Source organism: Anopheles ziemanni, chromosome 2 (assembly GCF_943734765.1).
Source record: "Anopheles ziemanni chromosome 2, idAnoZiCoDA_A2_x.2, whole genome shotgun sequence".
NCBI lineage: Eukaryota > Metazoa > Arthropoda > Insecta > Diptera > Culicidae > Anopheles > Anopheles ziemanni.
In genome coordinates, this window is record NC_080705.1 from 67,159,313 (window position 1) to 67,180,457 (window position 21,145).

At 45.8% G+C, this 21,145-nt stretch overlaps 2 protein-coding genes across 5 annotated transcripts; one reads left to right on the forward strand and one right to left on the reverse strand.

Moving 5' to 3' along the window:
- On the reverse strand, window positions 1-3,195 carry LOC131294152 (polynucleotide 5'-hydroxyl-kinase NOL9). Its single transcript, XM_058322198.1, has 3 exons — window positions 569-3,195; window positions 343-491; window positions 1-260 (listed from the first exon to the last, which is right to left on the reverse strand). Exons 1-3 carry the CDS (start codon window positions 3,193-3,195, stop codon window positions 82-84), a joined length of 2,955 nt encoding a protein of 984 aa, XP_058178181.1. The 3' UTR covers window positions 1-81.
- Window positions 3,196-4,472: 1,277 nt separating this feature from the next.
- LOC131281969 (ras-like GTP-binding protein Rho1) lies at window positions 4,473-20,824 on the forward strand. Of its 4 annotated transcripts, XM_058311348.1 has the most exons (6): window positions 4,473-4,689; window positions 4,942-5,207; window positions 9,459-9,619; window positions 19,452-19,601; window positions 20,317-20,397; window positions 20,511-20,824. In XM_058311348.1, exons 3-6 carry the CDS (start codon window positions 9,464-9,466, stop codon window positions 20,700-20,702), a joined length of 579 nt encoding a protein of 192 aa, XP_058167331.1. In that variant the 5' UTR covers window positions 4,473-4,689; window positions 4,942-5,207; window positions 9,459-9,463; the 3' UTR covers window positions 20,703-20,824. The 4 variants fall into 4 exon arrangements, with proteins under 4 accessions (XP_058167331.1, XP_058167329.1, XP_058167330.1 ...); XM_058311346.1 differs by lacking the exons at window positions 4,473-4,689; window positions 4,942-5,207 and adding an exon at window positions 5,279-5,298; XM_058311347.1 differs by lacking the exons at window positions 4,473-4,689; window positions 4,942-5,207 and adding an exon at window positions 7,193-7,570.
- Window positions 20,825-21,145: the final 321 nt, after the last annotated feature.

Genomic DNA, 21,145 nt, shown 5'->3' on the forward strand with positions numbered 1-21,145 from the left:
TTCATTCCCTCAGTTCTATCCTTTTTAAGATAATAAATAAACATAACACGCTTTCGCACGCAATTGCGCATAGCTTTTCCTCTACCCGACATTTTGCAGATACGGAATGGTACCGTCCATTTTTGCGTTGAGCCGCAAGTAGATAGAGTCCGGCAGGCTGGTCGTGCACAGTGCCAAGACCTTGGCCTTTTCGAGCTGCTCAGGTGGCAGGCTGTGCAGGAGATGGACCATGTTATTCTGGTCGACGGCGCGTACGATACCTGGAAGGTAACGGAATATTGTGTTATAAAGCACGCTTATTACCATTACCACCATTATGGCATCCTGGCAAATGAAACTCACCTACGCCGAGGCAAATATACTGCTGACCGTTGGCCATCGGTTCGCAGAGGTATACCATCATGGCGTTGAGGATATTTGGTAAAATTCCTTTCGCGGGCGCCATGCACTCGTCTCGCATTACTAGGACTTGTATGTCGTCAAGAGACGCGCTGGGAAAAAAAAGAATGTACATTAATATCAGTCACCACCAGGAATCTCAAGGTAAAAAGTTCTAGAAGCCACTCACCAGACAGGTTTAACGTCGGTAAACCATTCCGTTTCATCGTTCAATATTCCAATCAGCTTGGTCATGATGGACAGCGTTCGACGTTTGACGCTACTCAATGGAGCTGCAGGCCGCTCATACTTAACACTGATTTTACGAAACCGGTACTGCAACTGATACCCCTTTCGCAGATGCTCAGCCATTTCGTCGAACAAAATGTTAAATTTGTAAGCCTGAACATTTTTGTCTTTATGCACGTGCTCGTAGTTATTGGACCCTTTCACCGAGCGCGGAATTTGCAGCTGTATCAGCTCCGTGGGCTGCACCAGATGGATGAGGGCCGCCATCAGTTCTTCGCCGAACCCGGTAGTGTATCCCATCGTGTTGACGATCCACGGTACGTCCTTCAGTTCGGCATTTGCCTCGCAGTGCTCCACCAATTGTTGCACATTTTTAATGTACAACACTGGGGAGGATACAACGTTGACGCTTCCGAACAGTAGGCATTGAGAAGGCGGTTGAGCTTTTGCAAAGCATCCCACCCCAAGGATCGGATCCGTCAGCACACTCACACTGATCGTTTCCGGCAGGTGAACCAACGGCTGCCCGATGTCCAGGTCGAGCAACACGATACGTCCGAACTCTCTGATGTGCCGGTTGATTAGGAACTGACAGAGGGTCGATTTGCCGGCATCTTTGCCACCGATCACCATCAATCGGCTGGACTTGCGAAGCTGCACCTTGTCCCAGATTGGATTCTTCTGGAAGAGCGGAACGGAGCGGACCTTTGTTACGTCGGGAGTTAGCAATTCCACCTCCAACAGCTGCTGCGTTAGGCTGAAGGACGATTGGACCCGGAGCGAGATCGGGGTCGGGAATAGGTTGAACTCATCGAGGTAGTTACAGATCACAGGGAGCGAGGTGCTTCCGTCCGGCTCAACTTGCAGCAACACGAGCACCGATTCCGATGGATCGAATGTTGCCAGCAGCGCATCCATGTCGATATCGATGAAATGGGGTCTTAACTTCTGCAGGACATTCTTGAACGCGGCCTTATTGAACAATTCCGGTGATGGCAATGGAATGAGACTGACCGCATTGTAGCCGCGCGCGGCAGTGACCGTTCTTGTCTCGGCCATTTCCAACCGGTAGCCCATTATTTCGACCTGACCGAACAGTGCCTGCACGGTCAAGTGTCCGTAGAAGTAAATGTGATTCTTCAAAACCGCGAGCGCCATCCGCTTGTCGATAGCATTGTAGAAGCGATAAAATTTCGTATGCTCTGGCTCATCCACATACGGGTCCGCACAATCCTTCACATCCTTCTCCACCTCTCTCTCAACTTCCTCGTCGGTGTATGATGACGAGTCATCCTCATTCTCCTTCTGCTTGCCGTTGGTTTTCACTTCCGCTTCGATCGGAACCGTTTCCTTAGCCTCCTGTTCAGGAGTTTCCATAACCTCCTGTTCTGGAGTTTCCATAACCTCCTTTTCAGGAGATTCCATAGCCTCCTGCTGTTCAGGAGTTTCTATTGCCTCCTGCTGTTCAGGAGTTTCTATTGCCTCCTGCTGTTCAGGAGTTTCCACAGCCTCCTTCTCAGGAGCAACAACTTTTGAAGCGGCAGCGGTGGCCGGAGTTTCCACTAACTGCTTTGGCAGTTTCTCCGGGCTGTCTATGAATTCGCCGTGCACGTCGTAAATCGGAACTAATGGCGGTATGTCCGTGTCCGACGATGGATCAGTGTTGGCTGATTTTTTGGCCCACTCCTCATCGTCGTTGTTCGGAATTTCAATTATTTGCGACATGCCCTCGCCGAACGGGACGGTATCGTCGTCGATATCGTAGATGTGTGCCGTCCCTCGCGGTATGTATACATCCTCCGGGCCGTCCTCTTCGTAGTCGGAATCCAACAGGTCTGAATCCGATGGATCATAATCCTCGTCGTAACTATCGCTGTCGTACGGTTGGCGCAGGTACGTTAGACCACTATCCTCCGATTCTTCCGAATCCTCCGAATTTTCCGACGCGTCGGTCCACATTTCACTATCATCGGTATCAAATTCGTCATCCAAGCCATCAGAACCGGAGAAGTCATCCGTATCTTCATCATAATCCTGCTGCTCATTACCGTATGTAGTATTATGCTTTTTGATCGCACTAGTTGCGTAAGCTTTTCCATTGGAAGTCACATTACCATTCGATGGCGACTTCTGCTTCACCCCCTGCCCCGAATCTGCACCTTCGCCGTCAGATTCGTACTGCAGATCTTGGTCATTGTCCTCCTCAATCCATCCTGCCGAACTGTTCATAGAAGTAGTAGACGTATTTTTCTTAAGAGCCGTTGGTGATTTCTTTTCTGCTGCTGCCTTGAGGTGTTGTTTTTTCTTAACATCACGCATTTTCCCGTAGCGTTCTATCAAGGCCTCAATCGGCATCGGTTCTTCTTCATCATTATCCTCCTCTTCCTCCTCATCGCTATCATCTTCAGATGTTTCTTCCACCTCGGACTCTTCTTCGGTTGTATACATTTCTTCCGTTCCTGCTGCGTCTTCTTTCACATCCGCGAAAAACTTGTGGATGTAATCATCTTCTTCACTGTTCGACTCAGATTCCGCATTGGTGGTTCGAAACTTCTTTGAGGGAACCATGGGCTCCGATTTCGCCCCCTTTTGTTTTCCACTACTGGTACCATTTGTAGTTTTGCTATCAGGAGGGTTCTTCCTTTTCTTTGCTACGACAGAAGTGGTAGGTTTTTGGTATGCCAATTCTTTGAAATTGCTTAAACTACTCTTGCCTTTATCCACATGTTCGTTATTGGCGTTTTTCTTCAGCGCTACAGCAGGGGAGGTTTTAGAGTTATCGCTTTCTTGTACCTTCGAGGACTTTACTTTGGCTTTGAATGATTGTTTCAATTTTGATTGGCCATTTGCAAAATGTGGTGGTTTACTGAACTGCTTAGGCGGCATTTTGTTTGAATATTGTGCGATACGCATAGAGACGCTGGCTAAAACGTGGTAACACAGGAAGGCCGGTACTTCTAGAAGAGGTTAGAACTTTCTAGATAATTATGCTTGTTTTTGGACCGTGATATTGATAGTTTCTACCGTTTATACCTGAACGACACAAATATGGCGGGCTGAATACTTATGGTACAACGACGATACGACGGAACAATATTTTAAACTCACGTTGTGGACAGGATTAATCGTGTTTTGCGTGTTTCTTCGAAACGACTGTCGCACATTTCGTTGAATCAACAGAGTTGAATTTTGACAGATTGTACCGCACTTGACAGTTGCTAATCGAATGTGCCTAGTGAGCTTTGCTCGGCCAGAAGTAGAAAAAAAAAACAATGGCGCCTTTAAATGGTACGTTTTCACGACGAATTCGGCCGCGTTATCCTGTGTATTGTCTTAGTTAAGTAGTGATTTTTAGTAGCGAAATTACTATTCTCTCGACGCAATACCAAAATACACCGCAAAACAAACATTTTTTGAATCTAATACTTAAAACACAGCTTTGTTGGAGCAACTTTGTTCGACAGGGAAAAAAACAAAACAATTTGAAGGAGTAGTGGTGGGTAAACCGAATCCCCAAATCCGAATCCCAATCCAAGAAACAGAGGAAACTGAAATCAATCACATTGTCTCTAGATCGACTCGTAACGTGACTAATTCGACTCACATCAAATTCAAATAAATTTGGATCAAAGTCAGAATCGAATCAAATTAAGTCCCAAACAAAGCAAATCTTATTCGAATCCCAATAGAATCATTTTTTTCTGTTTAAAAACTCAGATTGTAAGAATCCGTACAGTTGGGACTCGAATCTTTGGAATCTGTGTAGGGATCGAATCTTTGGGTCTTCCCAATCCCGATTCTGCCAACACTAATTGCGATCGTCGAGGATCGTTGTCGCGGGGCGAAGGTGTGTGCATCAAGTTGATCCAAACATAGAATTCCCAGTCGCCTTCCAATAGAGGATAGAGAAAGGAAAATTTATCGACTGCCGATACTCCATCCCGAGCAATATTCGTGTGGCGTGAACTACGCTTGTGTTTGGACGTCGCTGGTGGCTTTTCCCCGGTAGTGATAGTAGTAACCCGAAACGAAAGGCTTCACCAAACATCCGCCAGAAAAAGTGTACGCATTCTTTCAGCTTCAAGTTCTATTTTTCTCAGATTTCCCTTCCCACCTCGGGCGTCTTTCCAACGGGCGCAGTGTTTTTCCTACGCCGTTCGAGTGGAATAATCGAGACACGTCGTCAAGGGTTTTCCATGTCAAAATTATTTCCCGTGCTAATAAATCGCCCTGAAAAACGAGTGTATTCATTTGTGTGACCACCATCCTACTATCTTTCTTTCTTTCTCTTTCTCTCCCCTTATTTCACTGCAGCAGTGCGGAAAACCTGAAAATCGCTAGTCGAGGAAAAACCAGGAAAATATTAGCTATCCCACCCCGCGACCCCATCGGCGCCAGCATCGACAGAACCAGCAGCAGTACCTGCCTGCTACGAACCAGTGAAAAAGGGCTGCACACCGTTTTTTTTATCGCGTGTTGTGTGTTGCATAGGAAAATCGGAAACCCGAGATAGAGCGAAAAAGTGTGCGGTTCCCATTTTAATTAGATCCGACGTAGACGAATCGTAAAAGAAGAAAAAGGTACATCCATTGTACGGTGTTTGTTTCATGTGTGGTGTCAGGAGATAAGTAATGTGGTGTTTTTCATGCGTCTCTTCTCCAACTAATTCAGGTATTATTTGTTTTCATCTGTAACCTACTGTGATTGCCTTTTGTTTTAGTGCACTGTTTACTGCTGTCCGTTTGTTTTTCCTTTCCATGGGCCTCGTAAAAACGGCCTACCTCCTTGCTGCCTGCTTTTTTCAAGTTCTGTTTTTCTCCTTCATATATGTATGTTGATGGTGACAATTTTTCACCCTTTCCTGAGTTTCATCTGTTTTCTTGCATCGTTTGGAGTACACCTCCTCCACTGCTGTTTAGTTTGTTGCCTAGAAATGCCTTATCTGTTGCTGTGTTTAATCTACTCAACGTTCATGCACCATAGAATATTTAATTTCTTCAGAGATTTTCTTTAGTTATAGAGAGTTCATATTGCATGTTTGTCCTGCAAATCAGTGACAGTTTTGCTACCTCCGTGTCAGATGATTCGGCGAGAAAAGCAACCCCTTGTGTATGTGCGTGTCGTTGTGTGTATGCACCCTTTTTCGAATGTTTCCATAGCAGCCGCCAGTGGAAAACACCCATCCAACCACCCACCACCCACTACTGTGGGGCCGAGCAGTCCTCAAGATTGCACCGCAGCTCGTAGTACTGCTGCGCGAAACACGACGGCCAACCAGACGGAACTGGATAAAACTCGCTCCAATTACTTTTGGGAATGGGTTCTCGTGTTCCGCTTGAAAGCGAACAGCACCACCGTATGGTTCGTCATTCTCTGCGCCGCGCTGGTTAGGAAGAAGCTAGCGAAAGGGCTTCCAATTATCGTAGATAAACTGGTACGATTACGTACCACACATATATGACCAAGGGGTCAAGCAAAGTTCAAACCTAGCGCGGGCAGGCTACCATGCATACGAGCTGCACATTCGACTTTAATTCCATGTTTCTCTTCTTATCTCACTGGTTTCAGTTTTTATGCTGTAAGTTGGACGACTTGATAAGAGTATTTATTTGGAGTTTTTTTGCTAAATGTCCTTCAAATGCATCGCCCGTTCGGGTATACAAACGGAAAATCTATTGGCCGACCTTTGTGGGATTGATAATAATGCTGGCTCGCAACGAGCCCGAGTACGCCCTAGCACATCCATCAACTGTGCGTGATTATCGGAAGAATTCAAATTTTTTGATGCTCTATCTGTGAGATGCTTTGGAAATATTTTCTTTTTTCCTGTTCGTCGAAAACAACATGACGATTGTGACTTTCATCGCGATTTGTTTTTCAAAAAAATCTATCAAGAGAAACCGACACATCATTTGGCCTAATCACAACGACATTCCAATGAATTTGCTTTGAATCCATTCTAATAGTACATGCTAGTTTTTTTAAATGATTTTTGTAGGTTATTTTGAGTTTGTGTCGCAATTGTAGTAGATTAATTTTAATACTTCTGACCGTTTGTTGCATACATATGATGTATAGTTCCCTAGAAAATAATTAAGCACTAAAAATTGTTAGTGTATTCTGTTCAGTTCATAACTCATCAGAAGGATAGTTTATTTTGGATCCTGAGTACCGGATGGATGCAACAAGTTTTTCCACCCCCGGTGAAAATTCAACAGGAACTGCCCTGACGTTCATCTTTGACGTCTGTGCCGGCCATTTTGTATATCCGTTTCTATAGAAAACTCATCGCCGAGCTGTTGTTGTCCTTGAATTTATGTTGAAAATTTGTTCTCTTTTTCTGTAAAGTGGCTGTAAAGGAAACTTTTTTCTATGGCCACAATTAAAAATATCCTTTGATTTACCACTGAGAGATAGTTGATCTCGATTTGATTGTCAATGCTTCACGCACGCGATGTTGTTCACCAACTGTTGGCGTTTTCATCGCAGCGCCATCCTATATCATCGCACGTGGGTCCACGAAGCTCGCGGTCAGTTTCGGGCAGCATTCGCCTAGATACAGTCATCGCATTCGGAAGTTCGATCGCGGTTTTAGGGCACACGGCGAGATAGCTGATTTTAGTTTTTTCGGTTGGTTTCCCCCCGGAGTAGTGTTTGCTGCAGCGGAAACGAACCGTACCCAACCTCCTCGTCCATTCTTCTTTTAGTGATAGAAGATTTTAATCGAGTCCCAGGCGCCGGGTACGCACAGATCTAGGAGTTCTTTTTAATTTGTTTTCCCTCCCCGCTCGTCGCTCCATCCTGTCCATCTAATCTTGCGAATCGTCTACACTGCATAGATAGCAGCAAGCTTATCCAAACCGTGTTTGTCCAGTCGACCGTCATCGTCGTTTGTGTGGTGCTGTACGTGAAGAAAGTAACGAGAAGTTAAAGGGTGCATAGAGTGAGTGAAATTGTTCCTTCTTTGAAAAGAAGCGATTAAACAAGCATTTGCGTAGAAAATTGAACCCTCTCTTGGAAGAAAGTCAGTCGAAATCATTTGTCTTGCCCTCCCCGCATTCGTAGCTTGAGTTTCACGGACTGCTACGACACCAAAAACGATGTGCTATAAAGCAGAACCAAAAAAAAGCAGCACATTCCCGCAATATGTTTAACTTATCCTGGCCTCCTTTGCTAATTTGTCTGTGAATTTTCTTTCTCTTCCACTTCTTTCATGTACCTTCGTCTCGACGTGGAACCTCGCCTTGTTGGCCGCTACCGTTCCTGTTGCTGCTCCTGTAATGTGTGTGCTGAAAATAAATCATCTCGTACGGATCGCTACTTTCGACCGATGACCGATGCACGACGCCCCACCCGCTGTTGGATACGCGCATTCCATCATCTTCATCCGCCACTGGACACCGGACCGGATGTGTGGTGGTGGTGTTGGTCTTTTCCTTCGACTGTGTTTTGGCAAAAAAAAAACTAAATGGAAAACCAAAACGCCTGGCGACGTTTTTACGCTACGCGCGTCGTGGCAACACCCTCGACGGACGGGCCCCGAAATTCGGGCGTCACCCCTCGGTACGCTTCCGGTTCCTGCGTACTCTTGGGCTACTATGCTGGCTGGTCATCCACAATCCGTGATACGGTTCCGTTTTACTCCTCGGACCCGATCGAAAACCGTTGCCCCCCGACCATCCCTCGCGTACGCGTTTACGTATGCCTGGTGTCGCGTGCGCGCGTGTGTGTTTGTGTGCTCGTTGGTGTCGTCCTGTGCGCGCACTTTGCGCTGGTGTCTGTGCGTACGGTTTGCTGGCGGTGTGTGCAACAAAAATCTTCCATCGCCCTGCGATGTGTCATCTGCAAATCGGTGATAATGTTGTGTGATTCTACATCGCGATATGGCGATCGATGCAAATGCTAATATCGTGAACAACAAAACCACCATCAAATGGCTAAATGCCATATTCCTTGGCCAACTTTGTGACTATCCTTCTTCAACATTTCGACGACGGCGTTTGCAACGATGACTCGTTATATCTCTCCCGACCGCCGCCGTTCGTGATGCCATCGCTGTGTGCGTGCGACTCGTTGCCGTTACAATTATGAAAATTCGGCTGTGTTTGTGTGGTTTGTACGTGTTGCGCGCGCGTGTGCGGCAAACGCGTATCTTCCTTCTTGTCTCGTGTGTGTGTGCGTATGTGCGTGTTGTTTACGGCTGTGTTGGTTGGTTGTTGCTGCTACTTCGGTACTATCTATCTTCTTTGCTATGTGAACACGAATTGTTACGAAAAAAAATAACCCACCATGATTCCATGCTACGACGGATGTGCGTAACTACCGTGTGGTGTTGTTTGTGAATGCGTCCCGCCGATCCCGTGAATGCCCGTCCCGCGGTAACCACCGTCATCGTCCGCCAAATTTAACATCTCTTTTATACGCGCGCCATTGCTCCCTCTCTTGCTTGTGGTCCTAAACAACGTACGAAATACTTGCTCACTCTTTCTCGCTCCCTGCGGCTAATTGTGTGTGCCCGTATTTCTTGTTGGAATATTTTCGCGTCTTCCAAACGGCAACGACGACGACGACGACTGTGACCGTCTTTTCCGCGTACTTTTTTACCATTGCTGCCATTCTTTATTCTCTGCCCGCTATGTTCGAAACCACCATAACCTCGTCATCGCGCCTGCTACGTTAACTTATCACCGTTTCGGTGGTGTGCGATTGTTCATCCCGTTGCCGTCACAACCTTTCCACTGCTGGATTCTGGAAAATGGCTCGTTGACGAAAAACAATTAAACACGAACACATCAAATCTCCCACATTGGATCGTAATCGGCCTAAAACAGAACCAATGGCTGCTATAAGGAAAAAGCTGGTGATCGTCGGCGATGGTGCCTGCGGTAAGACTTGTCTGCTGATCGTCTTCAGCAAAGATCAGTTCCCGGAGGTGTACGTCCCGACCGTGTTCGAGAACTACGTGGCCGACATCGAAGTCGACGGCAAGCAGGTGAGTGCAATGAGCTGCAGCGCAAACACCACCCACCAACTCACCCCCAGACACCATCACAACCAATAAAAACCCCAGCGAAGCCGCCGATCATGTGACAAAGGCAACATGGAACGGTTTGGGCAGGGTTTTGTATGGTTTAAATTTGCCTTTTTAAAATGTAATTCACTTTGATTGTGATATCATGTGGAAGAAATACGCTCGTAAGAAGGATGCACTAAGGAAAAAATGGACACAAACTGGCATTGCAAGGGAACAAACCAGCAACATTTTGTTGTTCAGTTTGCTGCCGGTGCATTTGAACACACACACACATAGAAACGCCCGACATAACAAAGAAATCCGGCGTGCAAGGCTACCGCCCTCTTGGAAGAATAGATGCACCAAATGCATGCGGAATTTTGGAAGCATTCTACATCTTTTGTTTTTAATCGTCGTAAAATCCACCATCTAAAGATTACACTAACAAATTTTACTGCTGAAAGGATTTAAAATTTGACTGGAGATGCGTTGCAGAAAAAGATGATAGAATATTAGTAAGAACAATAACTTCCCTTTCGAGGAGCCACACACCAACTCCACCGTTTCCAGGAAGGTCGAAACTAGAAACTGGAGAAAAAACTTATACGCGAAAATGTACAGGAAAAAAAGGATTGGAGTGAAAGGAGGGCGATGGGGAGGCAGGGCATGTCTTTTTCATAAACATTAACATGCCTTACCCTTCGGCTGGCAAGACTCCCTCTCTCTTTCAAGTGGTCATGCAAATATCCCCCCGGGAGGTTGACGAACGGCTCCCAACAACTCCCACCCGACTCCCCCAAGGCCACCCTAAGAGCATACGTGGACTGCAATAAAAAGAGTGTGTGTATGTGTACGAATTTGCGCTTGTTCCGATTGCCTGAATGTCGTCAAATAGTACGGGCCAGCCCGCGTGCACGAGCCGTCTTGCGCCAAGCGCTGGAGGAGAGGACGTCTTACCATAAATCCAATTGTATTCGCCTTTCACCTTCATCAACTCCGGGCGGCACATCGCGGGCCCAACAACCACCACCTTCCTTCTCCAATAAGTACGTGATTAGATTTTTCGCATGGCTTTCGTCTCGCCTCGTTCGAAAGCGAGAGTTTAATAGATTTTTTATGGCGTTTTTATGCACCCCCGGGTTGTCGGTGCTGGGCGATTGGCCTTGACACACCAATCTGCAATTTATGATATCTCCATTCATGATAGTAGGCAGCACTGAGTTACTACAATACAGTAACAAGCTTTTTCTGGTCTAAACTGCGATAATAAAAAAGCGAAAAACTATACCGTGAATGGAGAAATTGAACTACATTGTTCAACTCGAGTGAAAAGGAAAAAGCCAGTTTTTGATTCTGTTATGTTGCAGATTGTAGAATAACAAAGGGCATTTGTTTGCCCATGACCCGTAATACAAAGAGTTACAATAGGAAGCGGAAGATGGCAAGTAACTGATTAAAATATTTGTTTTCTTTTCGCGTGGTCATTCCCCTGGGCATCAAACAGAGGAAATCTTGGATTCTGAAATTGGTTTCATCTTTGTTTTTACGGTTTTCCTTTGTTCCCACTGGATTCTTTGCTAGTTTCTCCGCCGAAAGCAAAAACCATAGTGAAACATAATCATGTTGTTATTTTTCTTTTTTTTCCCTCAATTTCTCCTTGCCTCTTGGACCTCGGAGATAGATCGCGCAACTTCTACAAACTAACTAGCGAGTAATTTTTGTATTCTATCGCGCGGAAGCCCATCGCCCTAGATTTGGTTTGGTCTGACGAGTATTGGGAATTGGCAAAAACATGTTGTATTGCTATTTGTTTATTCTTTTTTGTTTTAAGTTTTTATTCCCACTCACATTTGTGGCCGGAGAGATTTGTTTAAAAATATTTCTTAGCTTATCTCCTCCCCCGAGCGCATCATTTCTTGGAATGTCTGCTCTCTGGTAATGCGTAACGGCATGTTTTGGAAGCGCGCTTGTGCTTTTTGGACGGCTGCCATAAAATCGGCGGAAAAACGATTGACGCATAAGCCGCGCAAGAAGCGATTCGATAAATTCCAATTAAGGTGTCATCAGGGCAGAATAAATGAAGCTGTGTGTTATCCGGCGCACACACACACACACGGACACAGGTTGAGGATCCGGATGGCCGGAAAAAGCAGCAGCGGGCCCCCTGGTCTGACGCTCGATCGGTGTGTGGGGTGGCCAATGAAAAATAATTTTTATTGACATTCACCATAAATGAATTGGTGTTAAAAGAGCGGGGGAAAACGGGAAAATCATTACCGGTAGCGGACACAGCAGATACGCCGAGCCCCGGAGGCTTGGTTGTGGTATGCGGATAAAAATAATTTTATCAGCGAAAACGCGCTCTCGCTGTGTGGCGATGGAAGGAAGAAAATCTGTGCTCCTCTCATCCATCCAGGCCCGGTACACGAATGGTTGCCATACGTAAATATAGCCCGGGAGAAGGTAAAAAAGGAATGAAAAGAAATCATTTCGCGAACGCAGACTGTGTGTGTGTGTGTATGTGGATGCCTCCGCTCCCCCCGTACACACCAGGACGCCGTCTGCAGATGACCACACATCGATCATATATTATTACACTTGAATGTTCTGGAGGATTTAAAAAAGAAAACCGGACATCGGAAAAGGCATACACACACGGTATGCACGCACGCATACAACTATCCACGGGTCGCCACAGTATGGACAAGATGCATTCCTTTCCAGTCGGCCAGAGGGTGGGGGGAGGCACGGGATCTTTCCCCATGATGGTAAGCGCGCGTGTTCTCCAACTCGAACCGCGAACCGACGACGACGTCGAGCTCTTTGGTGGACGCGCTGGATTCGCACACCACCCCGCTTTGCCACAAAATGACCCACCACACCCCCACACCCTCCCCACAGGTCAGTCGTTTCTCCGCGCCCGCAGGACTTCGTTTGTGTCAAACGTCAATCAAAGTCAAATGTTTCCAAATCCCTCCTCCCACCCCCGCCACTACGAAGTGTCCATACGGCTTTCTACCGCTTTCTGCCGCTTTCTGCTCCGTTTGACTTCTTGAATTTGAACCCGCGAATCCCAAAGCAACGGGTGGCGGGTGGGAGTTAGATCATTTTTCTAGCCTCTTGGCCTCCCAACGGTACTCAAGTTTCTTGACACATTCTCACATACACACACACACACACACACACATCATGCAAAGCAAGCATATTCACTGTTTGGAATCAACTGGTAGCGAATAGTTTCGAAACGGTGGTAGACGGCAACTTTTTACGCAACAACAAAACGCCACAAAAGAACATTCACACCAGAAGCAAGACCCCCGAACGGGAGGAGGAAAGAATCGAATCGAAAAAAGGGAATTTCGGTGAAACCGTCTCGTTGTGGTTGGTGGCAACAGGATTAAGGGCAACATAAAATTGAGCCAGACGAAACCACCACCACATCACTGCCGGCATTCACCGCGGAAAGATTGGAAAACCGGTGTTGCTGCGCTCCACTCGACGAGTGGAATGATCCTCCCCTCTTTCCTGCCCCGGGCCCGGCCCGCCCTGGAAGGAGGGTTGAAATTCCTACCGCATTAGGTCATAAGTTCTCGCGGAAACTGGTGTCTCTTTTTCGTGCTCTTTGTACAGGTTCGTTTGATATTATCAATGGTGTACCGAAGGCAAAAAACTTTTAAAAAGTCCATCACCAAAATAATATCCCGCCTTTGGGAGGTGGGTTGTGCGTGAGAAGGTTGTGGAAACAGGTGTGGTAGATTTTTTTTCTTTTTAAAAAGAAAACCAATTTCAATTCGGTTCCATGTTGCTGCCTGCCGGTCACCGGAACGAATAAAGCGCTCCATTCGATCTGTTTTTGTTAGCCGGAATAATGGGCTCTGGAACACCAACATAATATAGTGCTTGAGACATAAAACGAATGTCCACTGGAGAGGTCGGTCCGGTCCGTCGGAAGGAAAGTGGACATTTTCTCATTAGCCAGCACCCCCAATTCATTATTTCTTGTCCGGTTTACTGTGTACAACCCCCCCGCCCGAGGGAAGATGATTGTTGGGCACCGAGGGAGAATTTGCAACAAACTGATACACTTTTGTGTCCATCGTTTTCAATTGTGATCCCATTTGAAGGACAGCTTCTTTTGCCAATGTAGTAAACTACTTTCTCTCGCTTTAACTCAACCTGGTTTCACTTCTAGTGGATAAAAAGAAGTACTTTTCAACAGTCTTGTATTTCTAAAACTCTCTTGTTTATTATTGTTAGATACAATGCAATAAAGTTTGGCTTAAATCGCGACTGCAATATTCTTATTGTTAGAAATGAGTTTCATGGCACGTAAAACTCACTGGCACAAAACAGTAAAGATAAAATTAAATCAATCGATCGATTTCGAGCTAGATTTATTCAAAAACATAGAGAAAAAATGTTAAAAGGGATCTGAAGAGATCCCTTCATTACTTTTTTGTATCTGTTCGGTTATTCCATCTTCTGCAACTCGACAGGTCCCTTCCATATTTCTTTCCACCATGAATTCGAGACCATGATGATTGTCCCCCCTTCTACCCATCATTTTGGACCAAGAGTTGTATGGAAGGATTCGTCATACGTTCGATGGACGTTCAATATTCGTTTTAGAAAAAAACCGGAGGATCAACTTAGCAAAAAATGGACGGAACGGCAAGGAGGTCTCTCTGAAGTCGATGATGAAGACGACGGCGAGATGATGATGATGTGGAGGTGCTTGACGATCGATTGCGCTTCTCGCCTGTGGTGATGATGATGTCAGCTTATGCCTCTGACCTGAGACCTACGACGGGGGGACGGACACCGTTGGATGTGCAATCCGGCATTGGGCAGGATTTCGATGAACTATCTCTCCCTATCGCGACCCTTCCGGTTGTGGGAAGGAGAAATAGCTTTTCCTAATAATGCAAAACCTCCCCAACGGATCACGGGATTCTCACGATAGTTAACTGTAATGAATATGTAATGAATAACCCAGAAATGGCTAAAGGTGTCTATCCCCGGCCGGGGTTAGTCTATGGTTGTGTTGATTAATCAAAGTATTTAAATTGATTTTAGATATTACCATCCGCGAAGAACCGCTAGTGAGGGTTTGTTGAGATAATTTAAAAAGCATTACATCATCCCGCGGTGGTCCATCATGTGTTCATCTATTTGCTTGCCTCCGCTGCCGCCTCCCGGGGCACCCAGCAGCAACAGCTGCTGGTGTTGTTGCTGCTGAATCATGCACAGTTCTCAGGGCAAAAGAGTATAGTCTCGGAATGGAGCCGCTTTTGTGCACACGAATGAAACTGAAACGCGAAATGCTGATTAGCCTCCTAGAAGCGAATGTTGTGGTGCTTGTTATCGGTGTGCGCTCGGAACTCATCATCCAATCATTGGTGGGTACCGAGGCGGTTGGGAAGTACTGAGGCTGGGAAGCGGGGGGCATCTTGTACGTGTTGTGCTGGTAGCATCCTAATCACCCCGAGAACTTCTTTCCCATTGCGAGCTATGCTTGTATTAAAATGCTTATCGCTTGTTTATTGGGTTATAGGAAAAAATGTCGTTCACATTTATTTATTATACATTTTCAACCAATGTTTGAAATGGTAATGGTAGTCCCCAGTGCATAGTAAGGATATACACTACACGCATAGGACTGTTTTTCGGATTTCGCAAAGTTCTTCGTTCTAACAATTATCTCGCCTCGCCTCGACGAATACATTTTAACGAAAATTTTCATGTGTCAACAATTGTTTTGGTTTGTTATAGAAAATATTTTCTATAAGATATGCCTACATCACAATTTGTAATTTGAAGTGTTTTATTTTTCTGAATGGATGGCACCATAATTCACTTCCCATTACCATTATATATGGAAATTGTTTCTTATGTATCTTTAGACGAGAATTTTCTTTTCTTTTCTTCCTACCGAGATTAATTACAAAACATTTATAACTCTGAATTTAGTAGTTACCCAAATCTATTAGAAGGATATCTTCATATATTTTTTTACTTGCTTCTGTTATGGTATGATCTAGTATTTGGTTTATGGTTATACAGTGTCATACACAATATTCGTCCATTGTTATAGTATTTTAGGTTTTAAAACAAATGTTGCCTGATGAGTGACTACATTTGCGAAAACTTTTCCACTAACACAAACCCTACTGGTTTTTTCTAACATCGGTCGAAGAGCGGGAAGGGGTAAGGGGGCTCACCGTATCAGCGAGGTTAATGGCATCGGCTGATCAATTAGCGTCACTTAGGGACGGGGCTGAGAACTGTCGAATGTTCGATCTGGGTTGTTAATTGAAGCAGACAAAGCACATCAAATGGTAGGGGGTTCGGTTTTCTACAGGTTTTCGATGTATTTTAAACAGTTATTACATCTAATAATCGTGTTGACAACAACAATTGCACTTGAACCCGATTACAAAAAATTGGTATCAGGAATCCTTGTTGTTTTTTCCCCGTCTTCAATAGATGACACTCTCAAAATTCCGACGGGACCGGGACAGCCTTTTCAAGAACTGGGGAAAAGTGCCACTTTGGCGTCATCGTGTGCTGCTGCTACATTATGCTGGCCAAAGCGGGTGTCGTTGTTGTTGCAAGCGGAAACAATTCTGCAATTACTCATTTGGTTGATTCGAACAACGTTTCTCTCCTAGCCTCTTCTCCACCCAGTCCGTCGGCCATAACTTTGTAACTCCTCCAGGCGTGGGTTTGGTTTGATGGCGCGAACCTAAACCCACGACCTTACACGAGGGACTTATGGAAGGGAACGAAAAGAACGGATGAATGGGTGACGCTGTGAATCAACTTTACCAGCGACTAAAGGAAGGCGGACAACATGGTGTTGGTCAGAGTTCCCCGTAGCAGCGAGCTAGATAACTGACGGAAGGGAGGAAATAAAACTGGACAAACTTTAACGTACGGCGTAAACGGGAAGGAAGGAGCTTAGTGGAGAAGAGAGTCATCGGAGAAACAAACTCTCTGTTGGCCTCCCGATTGTTTTTTTTTGTTTTGGTTGTTTGTGGATGGTTGATGATAACCAACCGTCGTTGGAGGAAAACGTCGCGAGAACCACGAGACGACCCCACCCGACGACGACATACCTCACCCTGCGCCACCCGTTGGAAGGTGCGCTTGCAAGAATTTATATCACTGCAGGCAATGATGGCGCGCGCGCACACACGACGCTATCGCTGATAACGGAAAACCCACAAACACCTCCCCCAAGCGGGTGATGGGGTAAGCGGGGTGATACCCGGATAAGGTTCCGCCGTGAGAGTGTGGCGGTATTATTTGCTTGAGCGTTTTGCTGCGACTCCACGGTCCTCCGATGATCCATCCGGTGGTTGAAGAGAGAGGTGTATCAGGTTTGACCTCGGCCTGGGACAACCACCTGGGGTTCTCTACCCCCTCGCTATAGGTGAATGGAGATGATTTCCCACCCAATCCCCTACGGGAAAACGGAGGGCAGATAAAGAGGTCGAATACGCGCCATCGTAAGGTCGATGGAAAATCTAATGGTTATTGGGCGTGGGGGGGAATCGGTGGGGAGGATGGAAAAATGGAACCAATGTGTCCTTACGTGTGTACTACTAAGAAAGAGGGAGTGTTTTCGCGAGCCACACACTGAATGAAAGAATAATGGTCCCCCCACGGTACGGACGCGCATGGGGGTGGGGGAAATCAATGGTGACAATTTATTTAACAGCCTTAAATAAACACACCTTCCCGAAGAGCAGGAAGAACGTCCGAGTGTGTGTGTGGTGTGTGTCCTTTTTGGAACTACTGGGGGGTGTCCTCTTCCATGCGTTCTCGTTAAGATTTCTTTCCCCAACAACTTTCTTCGCTTCGCTTGATTGAGAAACGACCACCCGACCCCCCGCGAGGGGAACCTTCCTTCCGATGTCCAGCGAGGGTACGACATTCTCTCACCACTTTCTAGACGACCACACGTTGGCCGCGTGTCAAGGTTTTGTTGTCTCGTCAAAGGTGGTGGGCCCGGCTCTCAACCCCCCCTCCCCCAGCGATTCGGGGGAACCCAATCTTTCCGCTTTCGATTCTCACTCTCTTTTTTCTTTTCGAATTCCGTATCCAATATCATCTTCCCTGACCCCCTCTTCAGGTGGCACGCGTCTAGGGCTATGGCGGGGGGGATCCTCCCGCGGGTGTTCAGTAAGTGTAAGGGCAGGAAGAGCGGAAACGGGGGCGCTAATGTGTGGAATGTTGGTCGGAGTTCGCCCGGTTGTCGGTGTTCGGTTGGTACTAATGGCTCTTATCGCGGAGTCCCACATTCCCAGGGCTCCTTTACGGTAAAACAGGGCGTGCGATGGAAAAGTTGTAGGGCTCGGAGGGAAATGGGAGGATTGGTTAATAGATGAAATGGGTTTGTCTATGTATGTGTGTGAGGTGGGTTATGTGTAGTTGAATCACACCACTAAAAAAGAACAACCACCTCCGGAGGAACACACGGAGCAGTGAGGTAATGAATGAACTGACCGCGATAAAGACACGGCGTAAGCATGAGCAGCATATGTGTGCGTGTGTGTGTGTGTTTGTCAATGCGGAGCCAGTCTAAGGTAACATTTCTTCGGAATGATTCAACTTCCAGGAATTGGCGGGTTTAGCAAGATCCCCCGGTCGGTCCCCCTCTACTTCTAGTGTCGGGTTCGCGAAGTTCAAGTGCTAACACTCGAGGGCCTAAAGTAGAAGAAGAAGGACATGTCTGTTAAACGGTTTTTGAAAAATATTCGAAAACCCCACCCCTTATTTAAAGATCTTAGAAAAGCTTATCTTACCGGGCCGCTACACGAACCGAAAACTCCAACCGAGAACTCAAAAACCGTATAAGTTTACGTCAAAATCTTCTCGGTTCGTGTAGCCGCGTTTTGTGGTACCAATTCTGTGAGCCACGCTACACGAGCCGCAAACTCAAAACTTCGCGGCGCAACGAGGTTTTTGTTTTTGATTTTTCAGTTAACTCAAAAATCTTCCTTCAAAGCAAACAAGATCTTATTTCAATTCACACAAAAAGTAAAAGATGGATAATCTGTTGAAGTGTGGCTAACTACCCTATCGCGGGTCATCGAGTTGAGTACCCAAAACTTGCAACAACGCAACAGGCGTATTGTGCGGAGGCAAGAAGATGGCAACCGTTTGCTGGACAATACTGTAGCAGAGCAAGCAAATGAAACTATAATTAACTTTCTTCGCATGAAGAAGGAAGATTTTGATGTTCTCAAGTTACATAAAAAGTGGTAGAATAAAATATTTTAATCTTTATCATTAAACTTTTTGAAACTTTTAGATTTTGGAATCAGTTGGTGGGCCGGACTTTGCGAACCCCTGATCTATAGTGAATTTATAATTGATATTCTAGCTATAAAATAACAAAATATTAACTAACCGTAACTACAAAAGAAACACGTAAATTTATCACCATATGTTCGTTTATTTTGTTTTTGAGATTTGTTATGTTTACATTTATTTCTTTTTCGTCTTCTTCTTCTGACGCATTTGAGTTTTCGGTTAGCTGCCAAAAACTTCTCGGGTGCAGTTTTCAGCTCACGGAGCTGAAAAGTTTTTGACGTAAACTTCTCGGTTGTTCCCCTCTTCTCGCCGAGAAGTTTTTGAGTTTTCGGGTCGTGTAGCGGGGCTCTTAGCTTTTTAAAGGAACGTCTGAAATAATTATTTTCCTAGCTCGCGTACAATTTTCTATTACATTATATATCCCGTTTTTATTATAAAATTTCCCCACATTAGATCTAAAACACCTCTTTTTTCTTCGGGCATTTTTCAGGTCGAACTAGCGCTATGGGACACGGCTGGACAGGAAGACTACGACAGACTGAGGCCGCTGAGCTACCCCGACACCGACGTTATCCTCATGTGTTTTTCCGTCGATTCGCCCGACTCGCTGGAGAACATCCCCGAGAAATGGACCCCAGAGGTAAGCGGACAGTCAACAAGAGTTTCAAAAGGGCAGGGAGCACAAGACTGGGAGATACGTGATCTCGTTAAGAGGTTTGTTCGTGATCTTTACCGGATCGTCGATGATAAGATGCACCCGTTTTATCAGCAAAGGGTTTTGTGTTTGCTTTGAAGTCAAGAGTGTAGTACCTGTTTGTGTTACATTGTTTCAAAAGGCGTCAATTGCCTTTTAATCCGATGCAAGACTGGAAGGTCACATGCATGTTAGATAAGATTTCCTTGCAGTAAAATTATGTAACAGAAATAGCTTCGTAAGCGTAAACAATTGTTTGATTAATAATAGTAGAAAGCTCTCCTCCATTTTTTCGACAAAAGAACACTGGAAAAGATTTTTTTTCTGTTGCAACTCACAATCGTAAGTTGTCGTTAGTTCTGTGTTTGTGTGACCGTTGGCTGTGTTTGGATGACGAACTGTCGTTATCAGAGCATATAACCACCCTGCTACCAGCGCGAAAGCAATGTGAGTCACGCGTTGGCCAATCAAGTTCGCTTTCCTAAAGACGCGACTATCTTATTCGAATCCGGCGTAGGAAATGAATCATTAGATTGTTTCATGGAAGGCATTTTATTCATAAAACAAATGGACAGACAAATGAGGGATGCTTTACTTAATGTTTGCGATACTCTTGCTCGATTCTAAAAGTTTTTGTATTTTCTTTTCGCTTTACCTACAGGTCAAACATTTCTGCCCCAACGTACCCATCATTTTAGTCGGCAACAAGAAAGATCTCAGAAATGACCCTCATACAATAAAGGTTCGTACGTTCGCCCGACAACACTTTGTGGGCTCAAATAGTTGGTAGTATTATCGGTTTGGAAGTCACCTCAATGAAATCATCTTCTCTTTTCCTTCCCCCTCTTTTCGCAGGAGTTGTCCAAAATGAAGCAGGAACCGGTCAAGCCGCAGGAAGGGCGTGCGATGGCGGAGAAAATTAACGCGTTTGCCTACTTGGAGTGTTCGGCCAAGTCAAAGGAGGGCGTCCGTGAAGTATTCGAAACCGCCACGAGAGCAGCGTTACAGGTCAAAAAGAAGAAGAAGAGTAAATGTGTTCTGCTCTAAAAGAGCAAAACATCCATTTCTACTACGATTGTGTATGGTGAGGTCCGCGCATGGCTTCGATGAGCGCCGATCGAGCCAGGAACGTGAGGAAGAGCAAAAAGGAAGGAGGAAAAACGGTAGGGGAAAGGGAAAGTCGAGCGAGGAGTTGATAACAGCAAGGAAAGAAGGGACACAATGCCCGCAGATGAGGTGAAAAAACAAGGCTCGACGTGCAACTAAAGTAAAGAGGTAAACAAACAAAACATACGGTAGATCGAGAGAGAGAGAGGGATGGCCAAGCGTGTAGAAAACCATACAAACCGCCGCCGCCCCGACGATGAGGAAAACGCGAAAACCCGCAAGTTTCTATAATGCTCCCAAACGCCGCCACCTGGCGTGCGGCCCCCAACCGAGCGAATTGCGATCATAAGGCAAGCAGCAGCAGCAGCCGGGGTGTGGTATGG

What these genes read in the sequence shown, in the direction of transcription:
- LOC131294152 (XM_058322198.1), bottom strand. Translation starts at nt 3,195, where the DNA reads ATGGTTCCCTCAAAGAAGTTTCGAACCACCAATGCGGAATCTGAGTCG. An exon ending in ACCGACGTTAAACCTGTCTG is followed by an intron (nt 492 to 568) that starts GTGAGTGGCTTC and finishes TTTTTTTCCCAG; the next exon opens with CGCGTCTCTTGACGACATAC. An exon ending in GTATATTTGCCTCGGCGTAG is followed by an intron (nt 261 to 342) that starts GTGAGTTTCATT and finishes GTTACCTTCCAG; the next exon opens with GTATCGTACGCGCCGTCGAC.
- LOC131281969 (XM_058311348.1), top strand. Translation starts at nt 9,464, where the DNA reads ATGGCTGCTATAAGGAAAAAGCTGGTGATCGTCGGCGATGGTGCCTGC. An exon ending in TCGAAGTCGACGGCAAGCAG is followed by an intron (nt 9,620 to 19,451) that starts GTGAGTGCAATG and finishes GGCATTTTTCAG; the next exon opens with GTCGAACTAGCGCTATGGGA. An exon ending in CCGAGAAATGGACCCCAGAG is followed by an intron (nt 19,602 to 20,316) that starts GTAAGCGGACAG and finishes CTTTACCTACAG; the next exon opens with GTCAAACATTTCTGCCCCAA.